Source organism: Xenopus tropicalis, chromosome 7 (genome assembly GCF_000004195.4).
Source record: "Xenopus tropicalis strain Nigerian chromosome 7, UCB_Xtro_10.0, whole genome shotgun sequence".
Taxonomy (NCBI): Eukaryota; Metazoa; Chordata; class Amphibia; order Anura; family Pipidae; genus Xenopus; species Xenopus tropicalis.
The window spans coordinates 131,196,071-131,223,797 of NC_030683.2; the positions used below are offsets into that span (position 1 = coordinate 131,196,071).

Consider the following 27,727-nt stretch of genomic DNA (forward strand, 5'->3'; position numbering starts at 1 on the left):
CAGCATTCCCAGTACCCAGAGGCCCAAAGAGCCCCACAGGCCCAATAAATAGTGACTGACTTTGGCATCTTAGAGCTGCCCCTTTCAGTGGGGTAACTATATATATAGCAGACCCCGCAATCATGGGGGGTCGTTAGGGTCAGTGATATCAGTAACCATGGTGATGGTTCCATTTCTATCTTCTTTTTTAGGCCCTTTCCCTCTTCTATTATGGCTTCCTTTGTTGCTAGGGTAATTAAACCACGGGAACAAGAAAGCACTGAAACCCCAAGACTGAAGTGGCAGAGAAACATGTACATTTTTTGAAAATCCACAAACTGTTAATTGTCCTAAAATAGTGACATTCACATCTACCAACTTGTTGAACTTCCCCTTTGAATCACATGTTTTAGGCAAATTTCCATTTTAGAAAGGAAAAGAAAGTGAGTGCAAGTTACCAAGACGGAAATATCTGGAAGTATCACTTGGTTGTGAACAGTGAGGAAGGTGCTAGAGAGAGAAAGAGGGAGTGGGAAGGGCTCGGGGCTGAAGGGGAACATTTAGCAAAAAGTAAAGGGGATATAAACCCAACCATAACGCTGCCCCACTGCGCCCCCTAGTGTTGCTATAGTCGTAATTCTAGATGCAAGGAAATTCCCCAATGAGAATTCTACTGAGCAACAATGTGAGTGTAAGTGCAAGAGAAGTGACCAATGAGAATGCTGATTCCCTGTGTCAGGCCCCTTGCTGGTACCTTACATATAGAGATAATGATGGCATTTTCCCCTCATTATATGGCACAGGAATCAGACATGGGGATAAAGGGACAGACTTGTTCAGTGCTGGGAAACTGTGCTTATTGCTCCCAACTCCAATTGCAGGAACAGAGAACAGGGAGCCGGATTTACTCACATCAGCTGGGATTCTCATTGGGGGATTTCTTGCATTTTAATGCAGTTTTATTGGGCAATATTGCTTTAAGAATACAGCCCTGATGTTGCTGGACTACAGCTCCCAGCATGCCTCCCCCTTCATTATATGTTACATTATTCTGGGATTTGTAGTCCGGCAACAGCTGAGTAATGTTTGGTTGAGCCGCGCTGTGCCGCAGGGTTTAGTTCCCCTTTAAGCATTTCTCTATAGAAACCCCTATCTAGCAAAACGAGACAAAAGATCCATGTATAAATCAGAGTATTTTAGTGCCCAATTCTGTGAGGTGCAGCCGGTTCTGTACCATGTGACCCTGCAGGCCGTACCTGATAGGTGCCATGGAGGGTGCTGATTAGCTGCGTTATCTGCTCCACGACCTCCAGATCCCGCTTGACATCCTGCAGCTCCTGGAAGAGGCGCGGGGAGCCCAGGGATACTTTATCTAAAGGCGGGGGGATATCTCAACTCATTAGGGGGTTCAGGGGGATACAGATTTATCCATGAGCCATAAGATTACAATATAAATGTACAGAGAGGGACGTACTTTGTAACTGACTTGAGAACGAATGCTTTCTGCCCACCCCTTGTTGCCCTGCCGCCAAATCTTTCTCAAAGGCGTTGCCTTCCTGCCCCAGCTCTGCCACGTAGATCTGTGCTAACGGAGTGTTCCACTTCAGGACGTACCGAGGGCCGAGCGGCACTAAATTCCCAATATCAGGCTGCCCCCTAGGAAAGAGAGAGTTCAACAGTTACACATAACTATAAACCCAGTGAGAATGAGGGATGAATGGGTATTGGGGAGTTGTATCAGGAGTCAGAACCAGCAGTGCAGGGAAGGGAAAGGGACAGACACAGTGACAGTTACACATAACTATAAACCCAGTGAGAATGAGGGATGAATGGGTATTGGGGAGTTGTATCAGGAGTCAGAACCAGCAGTGCAGGGAAGGGAAAGGGACAGACACAGTGACAGTTACACATAACTATAAACCCAGTGAGAATGAGGGATGAATGGGTATTGGGGAGTTGTATCAGGAGTCAGAACCAGCAGTGCAGGGAAGGGAAAGGGACAGACACAGTGACAGTTACACATAACTATAAACCCAGTGAGAATGAGGGATGAATGGGTATTGGGGAGTTGTATCAGGAGTCAGAACCAGCAGTGCAGGGAAGGGAAAGGGACAGACACAGTGACAGTTACACATAACTATAAACCCAGTGAGAATGAGGGATGAATGGATATTGGGGAGTTGTATCAGGAGTCAGAACCAGCAGTGCAGGGAAGGGAAAGGGACAGACACAGTGACAGTTACACATAACTATAAACCCAGTGAGAATGAGGAATGAATGGGTATTGGGGAGTTGTATCAGGAGTCAGAACCAGCAGTGCAGGGAAGGGAAAGGGACAGACACAGTGACAGTTACACATAACTATAAACCCAGTGAGAATGAGGAATGAATGGATATTGGGGAGTTGTATCAGGAGTCAGAACCAGCAGTGCAGAGAAGGGAAAGGGACAGACACAGTGACAGTTACACATAACTATAAACCCAGTGAGAATGAGGGATGAATGGGTATTGGGGAGTTGTATCAGGAGTCAGAACCAGCAGTGCAGGGAAGGGAAAGGGACAGACACAGTGACAGTTACACATAACTATAAACCCAGTGAGAATGAGGGATGAATGGGTATTGGGGAGTTGTATCAGGAGTCAGAACCAGCAGTGCAGGGAAGGGAAAGGGACAGACACAGTGACAGTTACACATAACTATAAACCCAGTGAGAATGAGGGATGAATGGGTATTGGGGAGTTGTATCAGGAGTCAGAACCAGCAGTGCAGGGAAGGGAAAGGGACAGACACAGTGACAGTTACACATAACTATAAACCCAGTGAGAATGAGGGATGAATGGATATTGGGGAGTTGTATCAGGAGTCAGAACCAGCAGTGCAGGGAAGGGAAAGGGACAGACACAGTGACAGTTACACATAACTATAAACCCAGTGAGAATGAGGAATGAATGGGTATTGGGGAGTTGTATCAGGAGTCAGAACCAGCAGTGCAGGGAAGGGAAAGGGACAGACACAGTGACAGTTACACATAACTATAAACCCAGTGAGAATGAGGAATGAATGGATATTGGGGAGTTGTATCAGGAGTCAGAACCAGCAGTGCAGAGAAGGGAAAGGGACAGACACAGTGACAGTTACACATAACTATAAACCCAGTGAGAATGAGGGATGAATGGGTATTGGGGAGTTGTATCAGGAGTCAGAACCAGCAGTGCAGAGAAGGGAAAGGGACAGACACAGTGACAGTTACACATAACTATAAACCCAGTGAGAATGAGGAATGAATGGGTATTGGGGAGTTGTATCAGGAGTCAGAACCAGCAGTGCAGGGAAGGGAAAGGGACAGACACAGTGACAGTTACACATAACTATAAACCCAGTGAGAATGAGGGATGAATGGGTATTGGGGAGTTGTATCAGGAGTCAGAACCAGCAGTGCAGAGAAGGGAAAGGGACAGACACAGTGACAGTTACACATAACTATAAACCCAGTGAGAATGAGGAATGAATGGGTATTGGGGAGTTGTATCAGGAGTCAGAACCAGCAGTGCAGGGAAGGGAAAGGGACAGACACAGTTACACATAACTATAAACCCAGTGAGAATGAGGAATGAATGGGTATTGGGGAGTTGTATCAGGAGTCAGAACCAGCAGTGCAGGGAAGGGAAAGGGACAGACACAGTGACAGTTACACATAACTATAAACCCAGTGAGAATGAGGAATGAATGGGTATTGGGGAGTTGTATCAGGAGTCAGAACCAGCAGTGCAGGGAAGGGAAAGGGACAGACACAGTGACAGTTACACATAACTATAAACCCAGTGAGAATGAGGAATGAATGGGTATTGGGGAGTTGTATCAGGAGTCAGAACCAGCAGTGCAGGGAAGGGAAAGGGACAGACACAGTGACAGTTACACATAACTATAAACCCAGTGAGAATGAGGAATGAATGGGTATTGGGGAGTTGTATCAGGAGTCAGAACCAGCAGTGCAGGGAAGGGAAAGGGACAGACACAGTGACAGTTACACATAACTATAAACCCAGTGAGAATGAGGGATGAATGGATATTGGGGAGTTGTATCAGGAGTCAGAACCAGCAGTGCAGGGAAGGGAAAGGGACAGACACAGTGACAGTTACACATAACTATAAACCCAGTGAGAATGAGGAATGAATGGATATAGGGAAATTGTACTTTTTGGGTTTGTATCCCCTTTAAACCCCACCCAAGCCGTGCCACATGACTGTATCCCTCGCACTTCCCTGGGCGGTGCGGTTGCCGGAACCTACTTGAAGTTAATGTTGGCGCAGACGAGCACATCGTTCATTAGGAAGAGGCGCCGCTCTTTGGATTTGAGGAGTTGCCCTTTGTCCCCATAAACCATCTCCGTCAGTGTCTCACAGAGAAGAAGTTGGTGCTGCCCGGAGCTCAGACTCTGCAAGAGAGCGAAATGGGGGCGGTGAGAGGGTACGGCAACACTTGGGGGGTCCCTGTATTTAGTTATAGAATATCCAGCAGGAACGGCCAGCCTGCAGCCCTCCAGCTGCTCAACTACTAACCTGGAATGCTGTAGGGCCCCAGGCTGCATGTTTCTATGAATTCCCCCCCAGAAAGATGGGGGCTGCTGTTGTTCACTTTTGAGTTAACTTTTAGTATAATGTAGAGAGTGACATTCTGAGACAGTTTGCAATTGGTCTTCATTTTTTATTATTTGTAGTTTTTTTAGTTATTTCACTATTTGTTCAGCAGCTCTCCAGTTTGGAGTTTTAGCAGCTATCTGGTTGCTAGGGTTCAAATTACCTTAGAAACCAGTGGTTTGAATGAGAGACTGGTATATGAATAGTAGAGGGGCTGAGTATAAAGATAAGGAATAAAAAGTAACAATAACAATAAAACTGGAGCCTCACAGAGCAATAGGGTTTGGCTGCCGGGGTCAGTGACCCCCATTTGAAAGCTGGAATGAATTAGAAGAGGAAGGAAAATAATTAAAAAACTATAAAAAATAAATAATAAAGACCAATTAAAAAGTTGAATTGTCCATTCTATCACATACTAAAAATTGACTTAATGGTGAACCGCCCCTTTAATTGGAATCACCCCATGATGGCTAAGGGCAAATATAAAGGGGTGGTTCACCATTTTAGTATGTTATAGACTGGCCACTTCTATTCAACTTTTCAATTGGTCTTCATTATTTATCTTTTATAGTTTTTAAATTATTTGCCTTCCTCTTCTGACTCTTTGCAGCTTTCAAATGGGGGTCACTGACCCCGGCAGCCAAACCCTATTGCTCTGTGAGGCTCCAGTTTTATTGTATCTCTCATTCAATCCACTTCCTGGTTGCCAAGGTAATTGGGACCCTAGCAACCAGATAGCTGCTGAAACTATAAACTGGAGAGCTGCTGGACAAAAAGCTAAATAACTAACAAACTACAAATAATAAAATATGAAGACCAATTGCAAATTGTCTTGAAATATTATTCTCTGTTCACATCATACTAAAAGTTAAATCTACTCATGATATGACTTTATAATTCTATTTCTGTCTGGCCATGCCCCCTTTGGCCCCCAAGGCCCACCCCCTGCTGGCTACAAGTAGGCAAATTCTGGTTGTATCCAGGTAGAACAATGGAGCTCTATGGAAGGCTGAGAATCCCCAGTGGACCTGCTTGCTGTGCTATGGGTAGTAGAGGCCACTAGGAGGCGCCTCACCTTATAGAGAGAGCTGCGGTCACTGATGCTCTTGCAAAGCTGCTGGATTTCGGCCATTTGGTCGGCGACCCGCTTCTGCTCATTCAGCTTCTCTGCCAGGGTCTCCAGCTCCGTAAGTGCCAGCTGCAGGGACAAGCGGTCTGGGTGCCCGCAGGGCGTGTTCTTCAACATATCCTGCAGGGGGCAGATAGTCAGAGAGAGGCAGGGCAAGAGGGGACTGCAGGCAGGGTTAAAGAGTGGGTGTTACCTGTAGGAGGAGGATGAACTGCGGGAAGCGCTGGATTGGTTTAACCATCAACCCATAGAGAGTGACCCTGTCCGGGCTGGCCGCTTGTTTCTTCTGCGCCGAACAAACATAAATAAACAGCGTCAGTCAGTTACCCATCCCCTGCTGGAAAGTTCATGTAGAAGCCGCTCATATCATTCAGTAAATAGATCCCAATACAAACAGCTGATGTGACTCTATAATAACCAGTCATTCCCCTGCTGGAAAGTTCATGTAGGAGCCGCTCATATCATTCAGTAAATAGATCCCAATACAAACAGCTGATGTGACTCTATAATAACCAGTCATTCCCCTGCTGGAAAGTTCATGTAGGAGCCGCTCATATCAGTCAGTAAATAGATCCCAATACAAACAGCTGATGTGACTCTATAATAACCAGTCATTCCCCTGCTGGAAAGTTCATGTAGGAGCCGCTCATATCAGTCAGTAAATAGATCCCAATACAAACAGCTGATGTGACTCTATAATAACCAGTCATTCCCCTGCTGGAAAGTTCATGTAGGAGCCGCTCATATCAGTCAGTAAATAGATCCCAATACAAACAGCTGATGTGACTCTATAATAACCAGTCATTCCCCTGCTGGAAAGTTCATGTAGGAGCCGCTCATATCAGTCAGTAAATAGATCCCAATACAAACAGCTGATGTGACTCTATAATAACCAGTCATTCCCCTGCTGGAAAGTTCATGTAGGAGCCGCTCATATCATTCAGTAAATAGATCCCAATACAAACAGCTGATGTGACTCTATAATAACCAGTCATTCCCCTGCTGGAAAGTTCATGTAGGAGCCGCTCATATCAGTCAGTAAATAGATCCCAATACAAACAGCTGATGTGACTCTATAATAACCAGTCATTCCCCTGCTGGAAAGTTCATGTAGGAGCCGCTCATATCAGTCAGTAAATAGATCCCAATACAAACAGCTGATGTGACTCTATAATAACCAGTCATTCCCCTGCTGGAAAGTTCATGTAGGAGCCGCTCATATCAGTCAGTAAATAGATCCCAATACAAACAGCTGATGTGACGCTATAATAACCAGTCATTCCCCTGCTGGAAAGTTCATGTAGGAGCCGCTCATATCAGTCAGTAAATAGATCCCAATACAAACAGCTGATGTGACTCTATAATAACCAGTCATTCCCCTGCTGGAAAGTTCATGTAGGAGCCGCTCATATCATTCAGTAAATAGATCCCAATACAAACAGCTGATGTGACTCTATAATAACCAGTCATTCCCCTGCTGGAAAGTTCATGTAGGAGCCGCTCATATCATTCAGTAAATAGATCCCAATACAAACAGCTGATGTGACTCTATAATAACCAGTCATTCCCCTGCTGGAAAGTTCATGTAGGAGCCGCACAACCCTACCCAGACAGATGGGGGATTCCTGGATAGAGAACGTGAGGGTCCGGTTTCGGTTTCTAAGAACTGCAAGTGGATCTGAGAGTTACACGCTGTTTGGGAAACTTCCCCTTTAGTGCAATACACACAGTCCTTATGGGGAAAGAGGGGGAGGAGCTAAATAAATACATACAATGGCGCTTACCCTTAGGAAGTCCAGGAAGGCGGGCTTAGTGAGACAGGCCTTCTTAATGACCGTCATGGCGTTGGTGAAGTTATTGACGTACTCGCTGTACACATCCAGCACGATGGACTTGGAAAACTGAAACGCAAATGAGAGACTGAGCGTCGGCCAATTAGCTTTGCTTTTACAGTTACAAGGGGTGCTTCACCTTTTTGAGTTAACTTTTAGGGTGTTATAGAATGGCCTATTCCTAGCATCATTGCAAATGGTCTTCATTATTTATTTATTTTTTTATAGTTATTTGCCTCCTTCTTTGCAGATTTCAAATGGGGGTCACTGACCCCGGCAGCCAAACCCTATTGCTCTGTGAGGCTCCAGTTTTATTGTTACTTTATATTAGGGATGAACCTTATCCAGAATTCCGCTTGGGATTTGGCAAAGGGGATATAAACCCAACCATAACGCTGCCCCACTGCGCCCCCTAGTGTTGCTATAGTCGTAATTCTAGGTGCAAGGAAATTGCCCAATGAGAATTCTACTGAGCAACAATGTGAGTGTAAGTGCAAGAGAAGTGACCAATGAGAATGCTGATTCCCTGTGTCAGGCCCCTTGCTGGTACCTTACATATAGAGATAATGATGGCATTTTCCCCTCATTATATGGCACAGGAATCAGACATGGGGATAAAGGGACAGACTTGTTCAGTGCTGGGAAACTGTGCTTATTGCTCCCAACTCCAATTGCAGGAACAGAGAACAGGGAGCCGGATTTACTCACATCAGCTGGGATTCTCATTGGGGGATTTCTTGCATTTTAATGCCGTTTTATTGGGCAATATTGCTTTAAGAATACAGCCCTGATGTTGCTGGACTACAGCTCCCAGCATGCCTCACCCTTCATTATATGTTACATTATTCTGGGATTTGTAGTCCGGCAACAGCTGAGTGACGTTTGGTTGCGCCGCGCTGTGCCGCAGGGTTTAGTTCCCCTTTAATCACTATGATACAGATCCTTTTCCGTACCGAAGCCACAAAGAGATCCCCGACTTTCTCGGAGACGTCCCACTCGGCCACCCGCGAGGAGAGCGCGATCTGGAAGACGGAATGGCAGTGCAGAATCTCCTTTACTCGGGAGAAAACCATCTGGCACTTGCGAGTACTGAGCAGTTTGGGTTCCATGTCCATAAGGGGGTTGCGATAATCCTACATGGAAGGAAAGAGATATCAGTACAGGGAGAGGCAGAGAAAGAAACGGGGTGCTGCACCCACATTTGCCCACACCGCTCTTCTACTACTTTAGGAATATCATAAAGGTGTTTAGGTTCTATGATTAACTTGACTGACGTATGTGGGGGCCAATGACTGCCCGGTAACCTAATTGTACCAAGGGGCCACTGACATATGGAGGGGCCAATGACTGCCCGGTAACCTAATTGTACCAAGGGGCCACTGACATATGGAGGGGCCAATGACTGCCCGGTAACCTAATTGTACCAAGGGGCCACTGACATATGGAGGGGCCAATGACTGCCCGGTAAGAGACCAAACCTAATTGTACCAAGGGGCCACTGACGTATGCAGGGGCCAATGACTGCCCGGTAAGAGACCAAACCTAATTGTACCAAGGGGCCACTGACGTATGGAGGAGCCAATGACTGCCCAGTAAGAGACAAACCTAATTGTACCAAGGGGCCACTGACGTATGGAGGGGCCAATGACTGCCCAGTAAGAGACAAACCTAATTGTACCAAGGGGCCACTGACGTATGGAGGGGCCAATGACTGCCCGGTAAGAGACCAAACCTAATTGTACCAAGGGGCCACTGACGTATGGAGGGGCCAATGACTGCCCAGTAAGAGACAAACCTAATTGTACCAAGGGGCCACTGACGTATGGAGGGGCCAATGACTGCCCGGTAAGAGACCAAACCTAATTGTACCAAGGGGCCACTGACGTATGGAGGGGCCAATGACTGCCCAGTAAGAGACAAACCTAATTGTACCAAGGGGCCACTAACGTATGCAGGGGCCAATGACTGCCCAGTAAGAGACCAAACCTAATTGTACCAAGGGGCCACTGATGTATAGAGGGGCCAATGACTGCCCAGTAAGAGACCAAACCTAATTGTACCAAGGGGCCACTGACGTATGGAGGGGCCAATGACTGCCCGGTAAGAGAATTAACTATTGATTGACAGAGATCAAACCACAGCAAACAACCCGACTCACTTCCCCATGAGAGTAGGTGCCCAGTCCTAGTGAGAGTATCCTCTGGCTCCCCAGTAAGAGTAGGCGGCTAGTAGCACAGTTGCCCCATACCTGCAGAACGCGCTGTAAGGACTCCACGTAGCTCCGCTCACTTTGCACAATGGATGCCAGAATGTGGCGCCGCAGGACCTACAGTAAAACAAGTTGTAGATTGAATGTAGCCCCTCCCCTGTGTGTAATGCCCCACCGCGCGGGGGGGGGGGGGGGGTATATTGCCCCCACATACACAGTGGGCATCAATGTGGCACTGACCTGCTGAGCACTTAGTCCTTCGGGCATTGGTCCGAGCTCTGACGGTGGAGGCTTCAGGTCCAAGTCCAACCCAATGACCTCAAAAAAGCCACTTTCCTCCTCCTCCGAGTCGCCTGTAGAGAAGAAGAGAGAGTTGAAGAAGAGACAGAGGGATGAGACGGAGGGATAAGACCAGCCGGGGAGAGGGCCGGGACTTACCGGAGGATACGCTCTCCTCATTCCTACTGCCCCGCTCCCCCCTGTGGCGCCCAGAAAGCTTTCTCTGAAACCAGATTTTTGACCCCTGGGTTTTTTGCCCCAAACCATTTCTCCGAGACATCGTGCACAGTGATACTTAGGGGCAGATCTGTGCCTGAGCCCAAGTGACTGCTCCCTGCCCCAGAGACAGTCAGGAACACTCGCTGGTGAGGATAAAGTGACAGAGGAGGAAGAGATCAGGTTTGGCTCTTGATCTAAAGAGAGGAGGGGCCCCGGCTCTGTCCCTTAGAGAATCTGCTGACACCACAGGGGCCATTCTGTGACTCACAAGCCACTTCCCTCTTTATAAGAACAAATCTCTACTTCTAGTGATTGTCATGGATACCAACCATCAGCGAATCAGAGCTCTGTACCTGGGTAAGTACTGGGGGAGATTGGATTCACTTACCCAGGGGGAGGTTCCTGTCTGACCATGGGAAAGAGAGCAGCCCAGGAGCAGGAAGTACAGAGAATCAGAGCTCTGTACCTGGGTAAGTACTGGGGGGAGATTGGATTCACTTACCCAGGGGGAGGTTCCTGCCTGACCATGGGAAAGAGAGCAGCCCAGGAGCAGGAAGTACAGAGAATCAGAGCTCTGTACCTGGGTAAGTACTGGGGGGAGATTGGATTCACTTACCCAGGGGGAGGTTCCTGTCTGACCATGGGAAAGAGAGCAGCCCAGGAGCAGGAAGTACAGAGAATCAGAGCTCTGTACCTGGGTAAGTACTGGGGGGAGATTGGATTCACTTGCCCAGGGGGGGGGGTTCCTGCCTGACCATGGGAAAGAGAGCAGCCCAGGAGCAGGAAGTACAGAGAATCAGAGCTCTGTACCTGGGTAAGTACTGGGGGGAGATTGGATTCACTTACCCAGGGGGAGGTTCCTGCCTGACCATGGGAAAGAGAGCAGCCCAGGAGCAGGAAGTACAGAGAATCAGAGCTCTGTACCTGGGTAAGTACTGGGGGGAGATTGGATTCACTTACCCAGGGTGGGGGGGTTCCTGTCTGACCATGGGAAAGAGAGCAGCCCAGGAGCAGGAAGTACAGAGAATCAGAGCTCTGTACCTGGGTAAGTACTGGGGGGAGATTGGATTCACTTACCCAGGGGGGGGTTCCTGCCTGACCATGGGAAAGAGAGCAGCCCAGGAGCAGGAAGTACAGAGAATCAGAGCTCTGTACCTGGGTAAGTACTGGGGGGAGATTGGATTCACTTACCCAGGGTGGGGTTCCTGCCTGACCATGGGAAAGAGAGCAGCCCAGGAGCAGGAAGTACAGAGAATCAGAGCTCTGTACCTGGGTAAGTACTGGGGGGAGATTGGATTCACTTACCCAGGGGGGGGTTCCTGCCTGACCATGGGAAAGAGAGCAGCCCAGGAGCAGGAAGTACAGAGAATCAGAGCTCTGTACCTGGGTAAGTACTGGGGGGAGATTGGATTCACTTACCCAGGGGGGGGTTCCTGCCTGACCATGGGAAAGAGAGCAGCCCAGGAGCAGGAAGTACGGAGAATCAGAGCTCTGTACCTGGGTAAGTACTGGGGGGAGATTGGATTCACTTACCCAGGGGGAGGTTCCTGCCTGACCATGGGAAAGAGAGCAGCCCAGGAGCAGGAAGTATAGAGAATCAGAGCTCTGTACCTGGGTAAGTACTGGGGGGAGATTGGATTCACTTACCCGGGGGGGGGGTTTATAGTGGGATGTATTTACCTTTAAATGCAAAGTCCCAAGTAAGCTAATCTGAGAGCCCAATACAACACAATAGTTCCCGTACCTGTAGTTTCCTTGCGCTGTAGGAAAGTGACTTTGCGCATCACTGCTATGCGAGTCTTCTCCAAGCCGTCTTTTGTGCCGCTCCGAGCCGCCTTCATTAGCTGCGTCATCTGTAACAGGGAGAGCAGCAATAAGCTTGGAGCAATACAATGCAAGGCACGCAATGATATGGCTACTGTCTGTGCCTGCTTGGGGGCATGGGGTTGTCAAAGGGTTAAAAAAAAAAAAGGCATGAAAAAAAACAAGCTGCAGGGAGTCTATGGGCTGGGCACACTGATGGGGTGAGTGCTATAGATGGGCACACTGATGGGTGAGGGCTATAGATGGGCACACTGATGGGGCGAGGGCTATAGATGGGCACACTGATGGGGCGAGGGCTATAGATGGGCACACTGATGGGGCGAGGGCTATAGATGGGCACACTGATGGGGCGAGGGCTATAGATGGGCACACTGACGGGTAAGGGCTATAGATGGGCACACTGATGGGGCGAGTGCTATAGATGGGCACACTGATGGGGCGAGGGCTATAGATGGGCACACTGATGGGGCGAGGGCTATAGATGGGCACACTGATGGGGCAAGGGCTATAGATGGGCACACTGATGGGGCGAGGGCTATAGATGGGCACACTGATGGGGCGAGGGCTATAGATGGGCACACTGATGGGGCGAGGGCTATAGATGGGCACACTGATGGGGCGAGGGCTATAGATGGGCACACTGATGGGGCGAGGGCTATAGATGGGCACACTGATGGGGCGAGGGCTATAGATGGGCACACTGATGGGGCGAGGGCTATAGATGGGCACACTGATGGGGCGAGGGCTATAGATGGGCACACTGATGGGGCGAGGGCTATAGATGGGCACACTGATGGGGCGAGGGCTATAGATGGGCACACTGATGGGGTGTGGGCTATAGATGGGCACACTGATGGGGCGAGGGCTATAGATGGGCACACTGATGGGGTGAGGGCTATAGATGGGCACACTGATGGGGCGAGGGCTATAGATGGGCACAGCGCCAGTCTTGGGCTGAACCACGAGAGCCCCACACAGAGGATGCACCTACAGGCACCACGGGCAGAGACAGCAGGGGGAGAGCACAAGACAAGGGCAAGTAATGAGTGCGTGACAGCTGACAGAGACCCCTGGGGCAGTACGAGACCCCGTTACATTGCGCTGCCGTTCCCCATATATAAGAATAATACAGGGGCTCAGGGCTAATAATAACCTTTGTGGTTTGATGCCAAATAAATATTTCCCTTAGTTGGGTGATACAAAGGGTCACAGTGAGGAGCAAGGGTGAAAGTGCTGGAAGGGTTAATGCCCTTCAGGGAGTATCCCAACATGCTTTATGATACCTGTGGGGGCAACTGGAAACCCTCCCACCGGTACCAAGCCCAATTGAGTAAGAGAGAATCAGAGCCTTGTAAGTGGGTAATTCCCTACTTGCCCAAGGGGCTGGGGCTATTGGGGTAACTGGGAATAGACCCTATAAGGAGGGTACCGAGGGCTGTCTAGTGACACCACTGGCCCAACTGCCCCGGCCGTAAGACACAAAATGGAGCGGGAGCTCTACCTTCCAGTTGTATGTGTGTTTCAGCTCCTGAGCACCACTCCCCCTGCCCCTCAGAGCCAGGAGGTCCCGCTTAGTCCTGCTGTACCTCTCCTTTAGCCTACTGAGGTCTGGGGAAAGCTGCCGGGCAGGTCGGGCAAGGAAGCATCACAAGCAGAAGCAAGGCAGGATGGGTAATCCAGGAGGCACGGCGGGGAGAGACAGGGAGACATCAGGCAGACACGTATTAGCAACAAACACAGGGGTCCAAGCAGTGCATAGCAACGTGTTAGTAGCATTAGCTTTTGCAGCACTGCCATCGAGTGATTACAGGATTGTTAATGTATTTATTCAGTCATACATACATGTTTATTAGATACATCATTCCGCCACTAGGTGGAGCTTGCAGTAATAAACAGAAGAAAAAGTGTACTGTTTTAAAGGGCAACTAAAGCCAAACAAAGAATATGTCTAGAAATGTTTAACTATGTGTTTTGGGCCCTTGTACCAGCCCAAAGCCACCAACGCTCTATAGAAATAAAGCCCCATGCCCCTGAAGATGCCCACAGTAGCTCTCCATCTTTTGCCCAACTACTGCACATGCTCAGTCTGCTCTTGGCTGATGTCACTGAGCTTAGGGAGCGACTCACAATATTCTTCTTTCCCCTGCCTGCTTGCTCTAGTCTCTGCCTGTTCCCTATTAAACATACAGGCCAATATTAGTAATATTCTCAGTGGCCTCCCTTGAGGGAACAGTATAAAAGTAATAGAAATATAACTCTGGATGTTCCCTTTCCCATTTATATACACACTAAAGACAAACACAGATTTGCACTGTAACCAAGTCATGGAAACACTTTACAGTATCAGGAATCAGACATTCAGGTCAGTGCAGGATACGGCCACTAGGTGGCAACCATGTATCAAAATCCACTACGTACAGGCCAATAGGCAGTGACTTTATGTTCTTCATACTGACATTAATCCAGTGTCTTATTTACAGCACCAATCAGATTCTGCCAGTGGGAATAAGTGTAGAAACCAGTGACAACCAATCAGCATTGATCTTTCATCTCTCCCATGCAGATAGAACAATGAAAGGGAATTTCTGACTGGCTGTTATGGGTAACGGGTGCACACATCTATGTGTTGCAGAATGGAGCAACCTCTGGCCTAACTGATATTGCTGAACTACAATTCAGCTGGTCTAGAACATCTAGAGCATTGGAACCCTTAACTTTACCTTAGGCTGGAAGGCAACGAATGGTTTGGCTGGCTTTATCTTTCTTCTCTCTTCCTCCTCCTCCTCCTCCGAGTCTTCACTGTAACTCTCAAATTCACTAGAACTCCAACCCGTGTCCTCTAGGTCCCGCTCGGAACCCTCGTGGTGCACGTTCTCATAGATCAGGTGGTATCCCAGCCCTACGGAGGCACAGGGAGTTACTGTACTGGCTCCCACTACAGAAATGAAGGAAACACTTGGGATCAAGAATCAAATATATGGGGCACCCCCCCCGAATCAGTGGTACTGACAGATACATTAGATAGGTACAAGGAAGGGGAGTTACAGGGGGGCTGGGAAGTTGTGGGATCCCCCCCCCTGAATCAGTGGTACTGGCAGATACATTAGATAGGTACAAGGAAGGGGAGTTACAGGGGGGCTGGGAAGTTGTGGGACCCCCCCCCCCGAATCAGTGGTACTGGCAGATACATTAGATAGGTACAAGGAAGGGGAGTTACAGGGGGGCTGGGAAGTTGTGGGATCCCCCCCCCTGAATCAGTGGTACTGGCAGATACATTAGATAGGTACAAGGAAGGGGAGTTACAGGGGGCTGGGAAGTTGTGGGATCCCCCCCTGAATCAGTGGTACTGGCAGATACATTAGATAGGTACAAGGAAGGGGAGTTACAGGGGGGCTGGGAAGTTGTGGGATCCCCCCCCCCTGAATCAGTGGTACTGGCAGATACATTAGATAGGTACAAGGAAGGGGGGTTACAGGGGGGGCTGGGAAGTTGTGGGATCCCCCCCCCTGAATCAGTGGTACTGGCAGATACATTAGATAGGTACAAGGAAGGGGGGTTACAGGGGGGCTGGGAAGTTGTGGGATCCCCCCCTGAATCAGTGGTACTAGCAGATACATTAGATAGGTACAAGGAAGGGGAGTTACAGGGGGGGCTGGGAAGTTGTGGGATCCCCCCCTGAATCAGTGGTACTGGCAGATACATTAGATAGGTACAAGGAAGGGGGGTTACAGGGGGGCTGGGAAGTTGTGGGATCCCCCCCCTGAATCAGTGGTACTAGCAGATACATTAGATAGGTACAAGGAAGGGGAGTTACAGGGGGGGCTGGGAAGTTGTGGGATCCCCCCCTGAATCAGTGGTACTGGCAGATACATTAGATAGGTACAAGGAAGGGGAGTTACAGGGGGGGCTGGGAAGTTGTGGGATCCCCCCCTGAATCAGTGGTACTAGCAGATACATTAGATAGGTACAAGGAAGGGGAGTTACAGGGGGGCTGGGAAGTTGTGGGACCCCCCCTGAATCAGTGGTACTGGCAGATACATTAGATAGGTACAAGGAAGGGGAGTTACAGGGGGGCTGGGAAGTTGTGGGACACCCCCCCCCTGAATCAGTGGTACTGGCAGATACATTAGATAGGTACAAGGAAGGGGAGTTACAGGGGGGCTGGGAAGTTGTGGGATCCCCCCCCCCCCTGAATCAGTGGTACTGGCAGATACATTAGATAGGTACAAGGAAGGGGAGTTACAGGGGGGGCTGGGAAGTTGTGGGACCCCCCCTGAATCAGTGGTACTGGCAGATACATTAGATAGGTACAAGGAAGGGGAGTTACAGGGGGGCTGGGAAGTTGTGGGATCCCCCCCTGAATCAGTGGTACTGGCAGATACATTAGATAGGTACAAGGAAGGGGAGTTACAGGGGGGGCTGGGAAGTTGTGGGATCCCCCCCCCTGAATCAGTGGTACTGGCACATACATTAGATAGGTACAAGGAAGGGGAGTTACAGGGGGGGCTGGGAAGTTGTGGGATCCCCCCCCTGAATCAGTGGTACTGGCAGATACATTAGATAGGTACAAGGAAGGGGGGTTACAGGGGGGGCTGGGAAGTTGTGGGACCCCCCCCCTGAATCAGTGGTACTGGCAGATACATTAGATAGGTACAAGGAAGGGGAGTTACAGGGGGGCTGGGAAGTTGTGGGACCCCCCCCCCTGAATCAGTGGTACTGGCAGATACATTAGATAGGTACAAGGAAGGGGAGTTACAGGGGGGGCTGGGAAGTTGTGGGATCCCCCCCCCCTGAATCAGTGGTACTGGCAGATACATTAGATAGGTACAAGGAAGGGGCGGGTGCTTTATTCACCAGTAGCTCCTCCCAGCAGACAGGAAAAAGGAAGGGGCGGATGCCTTTTGAGCAACTAAGAAACTACAAGATTACTAAAACAAATTCTTAGTATAAAGATCCAGGGACTGGAAGAAGTGGGGAGTAAAGGCGTACCCTCCTTAAGTTATTTTTACTTTTTGTTCAGCAGCTCTCCAGTTTGGAGTTCCAGCAGCTATGTGGTTGCTAGGGGGCTAATTACCTTAGTAACCAGGGTGCGGGTTGGATGAGAGACTGGTATATGAATAGGAGAGGGACTGACTTGGCTGCAAATATCCTTGTGGGGTGGGAAGGGGTGATGCCGTGACAGCCCCTGGGGGCAATAGCGTTGGGTTCCTGCTTGGGCTGCTCCACATACGGCTCTGTGGGTGTTTCCTTTGCTGAGTGCAACCGATACAGTGTGTCTGAACTCCCAGGTATTGAAAGGGTTAATTGCGTCCAACCTTTCACCAAAATACGGCACCTTAGTCTTATGCTCATTATGGCCACTAGAAGAGTGAGAATGCCCAGTGGGCACCTACCCCAGCCACGGCCGCACTGAGCATGCCCGTACCCCCAGGAAAGGGAGGGGCAACAATATGGGGCACCAGGTGGCAATTTTGGGGACATGGAACGTCCCTGCCATAGGGCCAGCGAAGTGACCCTCAGAAAGTATCCACATCTGGCCCCCACTTACTCACACGTTGGGGTGCGGGCAGGTTCCTTACCATCCTGATTCTCCTGCTCACATGGAACGTCCTCATAAATGGCTCCGTCCTGAGTTCCGCGGGGGCCACACACCTTCTCAGATGAAGAATCTGGAACAAAAGCAAACGATTTAGCGGGTACGGATTCCTGTAGGGGGAGGAGCCTGCACTGCCCCAGATGTTACACACAGGAGGAGGAGCCTGCACTGCCCCAGATGTTACACACAGGAGGAGGAGCCTGCACTGCCCCAGATGTTACACACAGGAGGAGGAGGAGTCTGCACTCCCCCAGATGTTACACACAGGGGGAGGAGGAGCCTGCACTCCCCCCAGATGTTACACACAGGGGGAGGAGGAGCCTGCACTCCCCCCAGATGTTACACACAGGGGGAGGAGCCTGCATTACCCCAGATGTTACACACAGGAGGAGGAGGAGTCTGCACTCCCCCAGATGTTACACACAGGGGGAGGAGGAGCCTGCACTCCCCCCAGATGTTACACACAGGGGGAGGAGCCTGCATTACCCCAGATGTTACACACAGGAGGAGGAGGAGGAGTCTGCACTCCCCGAGATGTTACACACAGGGGGAGGAGGAGCCTGCATTGCCCCGGATGTTACACACAGGGGGAGGAGGAGCCTGCATTGCCCCGGATGTTACACACAGGGGGAGGAGGAGCCTGCACTCCCCCGGATGTTACACACAGGGGGAGGAGGAGCCTGCACTCCCCCGGATGTTACACACAGGGGGAGGAGGAGCCTGCACTGCCCCAGATGTTACACACAGGGGGAGGAGGAGCCTGCACTGCCCCAGATGTTACACACAGGGGGAGGAGGAGCCTGCATTGCCCCGGATGTTACACACAGGGGGAGGAGGAGCCTGCACTCCCCCAGATGTTACACACAGGGGGAGGAGGAGCCTGCACTCCCCCAGATGTTACACACAGGGGGAGGAGGAGCCTGCACTCCCCCAGATGTTACACACAGGGGGAGGAGCCTGCATTACCCCAGATGTTACACACAGGGGGAGGAGGAGCCTGCACTGCCCCATATGTTACACACAGGGGGAGGAGCCTGCACTCCCCCAGATGTTACACACAGGGGGAGGAGGAGCCTGCACTGCCCCACGTGTTACACACAGGGGGAGGAGCCTGCATTACCCCAGATGTGACACATAAGATGCAAATCTCCCCCCAGTGCTAGCAAAACCCCAGAGAAGGAAGAGCACTCACCCCGTTTCACAGAGCTCCTCTTCAGGCTACAGGTATAAATCTCGAGTTTCTTCCTGCCCACGGGGTCCCCATTACTGACGGAGCTGGAGGACCTGCGGGGGTAGGAAAGGCAAAGGTTATGGGTCGCTGGGTCACAAACAGGGGAGACCCCCTGGCAGTCAGACAATGAGACACCACCCAGGGCCCCTGCATTCTGTGCGGGGAGGTAAATATGACGTTTGAATCATTTCCACATTCAGGGCAGGCAGGCAGGCACGGATGGCAGGGCAGGCAGGCACGGATGGCTGAACCCACACCTTAGGTGACGGGGCCCGGGGATGGGAGCAGCGGAACTGGAGCAGAAACCCCACAGCAGTGACTCCCATAATGGGAAGCGAAACCTGTGCGTCTGGGGTGGATTCTCTGTACCTCTGGGGGGAGACGATCTGATAGGAGTGAAGGGATGGGCAACCCCAGAGCATGATGGGAACCAGACCCAGGGAAACGCTTGGCAGCAATGCTGTAACTCAGGCTGTGAGTTTATCAGAGATGTTTGCAGTTGGTGAGGCCCAAGTGATACCTGATGGTATCAGAGTCTGTAGGTATCCACTGATGCTTCTGACCCGGTTTGGCCCCCACTGTTGACTCCTTAGCATTTAATACATTGGGGGGCACAGTCGGGGCCTGTGGGGGCTCAATATCGAGGGAATCACAATTCTCAAAAAGTTGACTTAAAGGGGCAGTTCCCATTCCACAGCTCCCTTCAGCCCCTACTGAGCATGCTCCCTGAGCGTTACTAACCTCTGTCCCATAGCAACTGTTACAGTTGGTACATTAGTTGGTCCATTTCCCAGCAGCCCCTTCAGCCCCTACTGAGCATGCTCCCTGAGCGTTACTAACCTCTGTCCCATAGCAACTGTTACAGTTGGTACATTAGTTGGTCCATTTCCCAGCAGCCCCTTCAGCCCCTACTGAGCATGCTCCCTGAGCGTTACTAACCTCTGTCCCATAGCAACTGTTACAGTTGGTACATTAGTTGGTCCATTTCCCAGCAGCCCCTAGTGAGCATGCTCCCTGAGCGTTACTAACGTCTGTCCCATAGCAACTGTTAAAGTTGATACATTAGTTGGTCCATTGCCCAACAGCCCCTTTAGCCCCTACTGAGCATGCTCCCTGAGCGTTACTAACATCTCTCCCATAGCAACTGTTACAGTTGGTACATTAGTTGGTCCATTGCCCAGCAGCCCCTACTGAGCATGCTCCCTGACCGTTACTAACATCTCTCCCATAGCAACTGTTAAAGTTGATACATTAGTTGGTCCATTTCCCAGCAGCCCCTTTAGCCCCTACTGAGCATGTTCCCTGAGCGTTACTAACGCCTGTCCCATAGCAACTGTTACTAATGGTATATTTCACAGCAATTTTGATACAATGTGTGTCGATCTGTAACAGTTTAGAAGCTCCACAACACGGGAAACGGAATAGGTTAGAAAATGAAGCAAAATTGTTTTTAAAATGAAAAAAAAAAAAACCAGAAAGTCTTTAAAAGATCTGGTAGAATTTTTGCTCATAGCAACCAGTCAGAATTTCCCTTTCCATACCCTAAACTCCCTAGCAGTGTCTGCCCATACACCGGCCAATAAAAGCCGCCAACTGAACTCTAGCCAAAGATCCCAGCCAAATGAGCCAATGGATCTCTGCACTGCAAGGCACCAATGCCGACACCTGTATCACTATGGTAAGTGCTGATTGGTTATGGATTATGACTGCAATAGGGCACATTTGTAATACATATTAATTATATTGCATTCATTGTTCCCCAGCCAAACAGCACTGACACTGACTCACCCAGATACAGTTTGGTGCAGGAGAAGCTTGGCAATAGAATGTAAGCTCTTCAGGTGAATCTCTTGTAGGAAAACAGGAAGGCAATGCAAATCCTGCCCTAGTATATGTCCATCTGCACGTAAATATCTATGGGGCTCTGCAGCCTCCAGTCCATGGGATGGTGGGAGTTGCACATAAGTATCTAGGGGGCTCTGCAGCCTCCAGTCCGTGGGATACTGGGAGTTGCACATAAGTATCTAGGGGGCTCTGCAGCCTCCAGTCCATGGGATACTGGGAGTTACACATAAGTATCTAGGGGGCTCTGCAGCCTCCAGTCCATGGGATACTGGGAGTTGCACATAAGTATCTAGGGGGCTCTGCAGCCTCCAGTCCGTGGGATGCTGGGAGTTGCACATAAGTATCTAGGGGGCTCTGCAGCCTCCAGTCCATGGGATGGTGGGAGTTGCACATAAGTATCTAGGGGGCTCTGCAGCCTCCAGTCCGTGGGATACTGGGAGTTGCACATAAGTATTTAGGGGGCTCTGCAGCCTCCAGTCCGTGGGATACTGGGAGTTGCACATAAGTATCTAGGGGGCTCTGCAGCCTCCAGTCCGTGGGATACTGGGAGTTGCACATAAGTATCTAGGGGGCTCTGCAGCCTCCAGTCCATGGGATACTGGGAGTTGCACATAAGTATCTAGGGGGCTCTGCAGCCTCCAGTCCATGGGATACTGGGAGTTGCACATAAGTATCTAGGGGCTCTGCAGCCTCCAGTCCATGGGATACTGGGAGTTACACATAAGTATCTAGGGGGCTCTGCAGCCTCCAGTCCATGGGATACTGGGAGTTGCACATAAGTATCTAGGGGGCTCTGCAGCCTCCAGTCCGTGGGATACTGGGAGTTGCACATAAGTATCTAGGGGGCTCTGCAGCCTCCAGTCCATGGGATACTGGGAGTTGCACATAAGTATCTAGGGGGCTCTGCAGCCTCCAGTCCATGGGATGGTGGGAGTTGCACATAAGTATCTAGGGGGCTCTGCAGCCTCCAGTCCGTGGGATACTGGGAGTTGCACATAAGTATCTAGGGGGCTCTGCAGCCTCCAGTCCATGGGATACTGGGAGTTACACATAAGTATCTAGGGGGCTCTGCAGCCTCCAGTCCATGGGATACTGGGAGTTGCACATAAGTATCTAGGGGGCTCTGCAGCCTCCAGTCCGTGGGATGGTGAGAGTTGCACATAAGTATCTAGGGGGCTCTGCAGCCTCCAGTCCGTGGGATACTGGGAGTTGCACATAAGTATTTAGGGGGCTCTGCAGCCTCCAGTCCGTGGGATACTGGGAGTTGCACATAAGTATCTAGGGGGCTCTGCAGCCTCCAGTCCGTGGGATACTGGGAGTTGCACATAAGTATCTAGGGGGCTCTGCAGCCTCCAGTCCATGGGATACTGGGAGTTGCACATAAGTATCTAGGGGGCTCTGCAGCCTCCAGTCCATGGGATACTGGGAGTTACACATAAGTATCTAGGGGGCTCTGCAGCCTCCAGTCCATGGGATACTGGGAGTTGCACATAAGTATCTAGGGGGCTCTGCAGCCTCCAGTCCGTGGGATGCTGGGAGTTGCACATAAGTATCTAGGGGGCTCTGCAGCCTCCAGTCCATGGGATGGTGGGAGTTGCACATAAGTATCTAGGGGGCTCTGCAGCCTCCAGTCCGTGGGATACTGGGAGTTGCACATAAGTATTTAGGGGGCTCTGCAGCCTCCAGTCCGTGGGATACTGGGAGTTGCACATAAGTATCTAGGGGGCTCTGCAGCCTCCAGTCCGTGGGATACTGGGAGTTGCACATAAGTATCTAGGGGGCTCTGCAGCCTCCAGTCCATGGGATACTGGGAGTTGCACATAAGTATCTAGGGGGCTCTGCAGCCTCCAGTCCATGGGATACTGGGAGTTGCACATAAGTATCTAGGGGGCTCTGCAGCCTCCAGTCCATGGGATACTGGGAGTTGCACATAAGTATTTAGGGGGCTCTGCAGCCTCCAGTCCGTGGGATACTGGGAGTTGCACATAAGTATTTAGGGGGCTCTGCAGCCTCCAGTCCATGGGATACTGGGCGTTGCACATAAGTATTTAGGGGGCTCTGCAGACTCCAGTCCATGGGATGCTGGGAGTTGCACATAAGTATTTAGGGGGCTGCAGGCTGACAATTCCTGATATACACATTACAAAATACCCTGTGATACAATTGCCCTCTGTGTCCTGCCCCAAATCCAGCCCGGTTACTAAGTGACCGTGGGTCCAGCTCCGGCGCGGCGGGTCAGACCATTATTCCCTACTGAGCCATCAGGATCATTCCCATCGGGAGGGAACTTTAGAAAACAAGTAACAATGAAACCATTGAAAAGCTGTATCATAAGGAAACCCTTATCCCACCCAGAGCTGCCACAGAGCTTGCACTTCCCAGCAACCCCAGCCGGCCTTGTACTGTACCTCTCTGGTTAACTCTTCCCACGCCGGGCCCAGCAAAAGGTCACTTGTGTCCCAGGGATCCTATTGGAATTCAGCAGCAGCAGGAAGTGAATATCCCAAAGCGTCTGTAGCATTCAGACCGGCTGTGCCTCGTTCTCATGAAATTCCCACCCTCCTCCTCCTCCTCCTCCCCAGCCTGACTCACAGACACAACACTGCAGCCTGGGACTCACAGGGAGGCTGCACAGGGTATCCATGCCTGGGCGGGGGCACTAAAGGGTTAATAGATCATGTGAAATATCAGGGGGCACCTCTATAGAATAGAAATACAGTCAGGGGGGCTGGAACACTCACTTTTCATTGCTTTGCAGTCAGTATTCCAGCAAAAATGATATTAAAGGGGAAGTAAACCCAACCATAACGCTGCCCCACTGCGCCCCCTAGTGTTGCTATAGTCGTAATTCTAGATGCAAGGAAATAGACCAATGAGAATTCTACTGAGCAACAATGTGACTGTAAGTGCAAGAGAAGTGACCAATGAGAATGCTGATTCCCTGTGTCAGGCCCCTTGCTGGTACCTTACATATAGAGATAATGATGGCATTTTCCCCTCATTATATGGCACAGGAATCAGACATGGGGATAAAGGGACAGACTTGTTCAGTGCTGGGAAACTGTGCTTATTGCTCCCAACTCCAATTGCAGGAACAGAGAACAGGGAGCCGGATTTACTCACATCAGCTGGGATTCTCATTGGGGGATTTGGGGGAAAGTTTTATTGGGCAATATTGCTTTAAGAATACAGCCCTGATGTTGCTGGACTACAGCTCCCAGCATGCCTCACCCTTCATTATATGTTACATTATTCTGGGATTTGTAGTCCGGCAACAGCTGAGTAACGTTTGGCTGTGCGGCAGGGTTTAGTTCCCCTTTAAATGAATGTGTACTGCAGCTTTGGGTTTACATGCCCTTTAGGGCTCGGTTCTAGGGCGGTTCTGTTCCTGCCCATGGAATGAATACACAGGAGACATCAAGCCCCAGTGATTCTGCAGGGGACACACTGATACCTGAACAAAGGAACAAAACCGCAGACACAGGGCCCGGCCCTTTATTAGAATGGACTGAACCAGATCTGCAACATAGGAGCTTACATAACAAGCCTCCCCATTAACCCATTACTGCCCCTGTTGCCTAGAAACATGTTGTTTCAGTTCAGTTGAATGGAATGTGGAAATGCAGACACTACTAGTTGCACTCCGTACCTGATTGGGCAGCAAAGTGGCTTTGATGTTGCGGGGAGTAACCCTAAAAATTCATTGGCACTTTTTGTGGCCATCTTGCTTTATGGCAGGGAATTACACTCGGGGTCCCACAATGCAAAGCAGAGATTGTTGGGGGTGGTTGCCCTTTAAATTAAGTGTTTTGTATGTTATAAAATGGTTAATTCTTAGCAACTTATTAGCTGGTCTTTATTATTTTATTATGGTTTTAGAATTATTTGCCTTTTTGTTCTCTTTGCAGCTTTCAAATGGGGGTCACTGACCCCGGCAGCCAAACCCTATTGCTCTGTGAGGCTCCAGTTTTATTGTTATTCTTACTTTTTATTCCTTATCTTTCTATTCAGCCCCTCCCCTATTCATATACCAGTCTCTCATTCAAACCACTCCCTGGTTGCTAAGGTAATTTGGACCCACGAACTCTTTCCAGCTTTCAAATGGGGGTCACTGACCCCAGCAGCCAAACCCTATTGCTCTGTGAGGCTCCAGTTTTATTGTTATTGTTACTTTTTATTCCTTATCTTTCTATTTAGCCCCTCCCCTATTCATATTCCTGTGTCTCTTTTTCAAACCACAGCTTAGTTGCTAGGTTCAATTGGACCCTAGCAACCAGAGAGCTGCTAAAACTCCAGACTGCAGAGCTGCTGAACAAAAAGTAAAATAACTAAAAACACTACATATAATAAAATCAATGAAGACCAACTGCAAATTGTCTCAGAATATCACTATGCATCATGCTAAAAGTTAATTTAAAGGTGAACAACCCACTTTATGATGTAGAGAGTAATATTCTGAGACAACTTGCAGTTGGTCTTCATTTTTTTATTATTTGTAGTTTTTTTTTTTAGTTATTTCACTTTTTGTTCAGTAGCTCTGCAGTTTGGAGTTTCAGCAGCTATCTGGTTGCTAGGGTTTAAATTAACTTAGCAACCAGGGGTTGGTTTGAATAGGAATAAGTTATAAAAAAAATTAACAATAACAATAAAACTGGAGCCTCACAGAGCAATAGGGTTTGGCTGCCGGGGTCAGTTATCCTGTTGCTAGGGCTCAAATTACCTTAGCAACAAGGGAGTGGTTTGGATGAGAGGCGGGTATATGAATAGGGGAGGGGCTGAATAGAAAGATAAGGAATAAATAGTAACAATAACAATAAAACTGGAGCCTCACAGAGCAATAGGGTTTGGCTGCCGGGGTCAGTGACCCCCATTTGAAAACTGGAAAGTGAAGAAAAAGACAAATAATGCAAAAACTTATAATAAATAAAACGTATATAAATAATAAAGACCAACTGTAAAGTTGCTTATAATTGGCTATTCTATAACAGTATAAAGGTTAACTTGATATATAGAATTCTAAGCAACCCCCCAATATACATTAATGGTATAATATAAAATAGTACTGGGGGCAGTATCTTTATTCCCTGCACTGCTGGCTCTGACTCTTGAAACAAGCCCAATGCATTGTGGGAAACTGACTCTTTGCAAAGTCGGCTTTTTTCATTTTTCTCCCAACCGGTTTTGCCGGCTAAATATGGGGCATTTGTACTGTAACCCCATCCCTATAACGCTGTGTGACTACTCCCCGGCCCCTGGGAGTAACGTGTGAGTATAAGGGAAGGAGTAAATGCCCCGTACAAATGAGCCCCTCGCTGCACAATCTGGAAGCAATCTCTGCCCCTGGGGGGGGGCGCAGGATCGGAGGAATTTCATATTCCATTCCGGGAGGGAAAACTGCCTGGGAATAATATTTGTACAGTTTGGTTGGTGCCAGAGAGAGGGATGGGGGGAACCGCTGCACTGATCCTGGGAAATCATTGGTGCCCACTGGGGGGGGGGAATAGGGATTCTGTAGCTCTGAAGCAACGGAGTGAAAATCCACTCACAGAATGTTCAATACAAAAACAGCACAGACTGTGACGGCCCCTCAGGAACGGGATGAAACAGGGTCTTAAATTCCTGCAGGTCCCGTGTCTTTAAATGTACCGCCTACATCAATACTTACAGCCATTTAAAGGGGAACTAAACCCTGCTGCACAGCGCGGCTCAACCAAACGGATTTACTCATTGGGGGGTTTCTTGCATTTTAATGCAGTTTTATTGGGCAATATTGCTTTAAGAATACAGCCCTGATGTTGCTGGACTACAGCTCCCAGCATGCCTCACCCTTCATTATATGTTACATTATTCTGGGATTTGTAGTCCGGCAACAGCCGAGTAACGTTTGGTTGAGCCGCGCTGTGCCGCAGGGTTTAGTTCCCCTTTAAGGTAAGAGAACAATCATGGCAGCTCCCACACAGGCTACACATTACCATACTTGTCCTTCTGTGTTTCCCAGTTATATTTACTAAAGGGAACAGCACAGAAGGAACCAACGTATAGACATTAGGCGCGGGCCAAGAGCGCCACCTAGTGAGCTCAGTTATACGCTGGGTCTGATACCAACCAAGATTAGCCCAATAACAGCCCAATTTCTACCCCCTCAAAGTGGTCCCGTTACAGTACAGTATATGTATGGGCAGTTACAGTATATATACAGTATATGTATGGGCAGTTACAGTATATATACAGTATATGTATGGGCAGTTACAGTATATATACAGTATATGTATGGGCAGTTACAGTATATATACAGTATATGTATGGGCAGTTACGGTATATACACAGTATATGTATGGGCAGTTACAGTATATATACAGTATATGTATGGGCAGTTACAGTATATATACAGTATATGTATGGGCAGTTACAGTATATATACAGTATATGTATGGGCAGTTACAGTATATTTACAGTATATGTATGGGCAGTTACAGTATATATACAGTATATGTATGGGCAGTTACAGTATATATACAGTATATGTATGGGCAGTTACAGTATATATACACAGTATATGTATGGGCAGTTACAGTATATATACAGTATATGTATAGGCAGTTACAGTATATATACAGTATATGTATGGGCAGTTACAGTATATATACAGTATATGTATGGGCAGTTACAGTATATATACACAGTATATGTATGGGCAGTTACAGTATATATACAGTATATGTATGGGCAGTTACAGTATATATACAGTATATGTATGGGCAGTTACAGTATATACAGTATATGTATGGGCAGTTACAGTATATATACAGTATATGTATGGGCAGTTACAGTATATATACAGTATATGTATGGGCAGTTACAGTATATATACAGTATATGTATGGGCAGTTACAGTATACATACAGTATATGTATGGGCAGTTACAGTATATATACAGTATATGTA

General features: G+C 49.0%; 1 protein-coding gene across 19 annotated transcripts in view; it reads right to left on the reverse strand.

Annotated features, from left to right (window-relative positions):
* The window catches only part of arhgef10l (Rho guanine nucleotide exchange factor 10 like), a 90,997-nt gene that overhangs the window by 22,294 nt on the left and 40,976 nt on the right, over positions 1-27,727 (reverse strand). For 8 of the 19 annotated variants that reach the window (XM_031904845.1, XM_031904844.1, XM_031904859.1 and 5 more), the window contains 14 exons: positions 18,899-18,990; positions 17,663-17,779; positions 14,831-15,045; positions 13,612-13,728; positions 12,031-12,139; positions 10,029-10,141; positions 9,828-9,905; positions 8,533-8,712; positions 7,532-7,648; positions 5,941-6,033; positions 5,694-5,867; positions 4,271-4,416; positions 1,454-1,635; positions 1,236-1,351 (listed from right to left, as the gene is read on the reverse strand). In XM_031904845.1, the coding sequence (XP_031760705.1) occupies positions 1,236-1,351; positions 1,454-1,635; positions 4,271-4,416; positions 5,694-5,867; positions 5,941-6,033; positions 7,532-7,648; positions 8,533-8,712; positions 9,828-9,905; positions 10,029-10,141; positions 12,031-12,139; positions 13,612-13,728; positions 14,831-15,045; positions 17,663-17,779; positions 18,899-18,990 (1,849 nt within the window). 19 annotated transcript variants of the gene reach the window in all.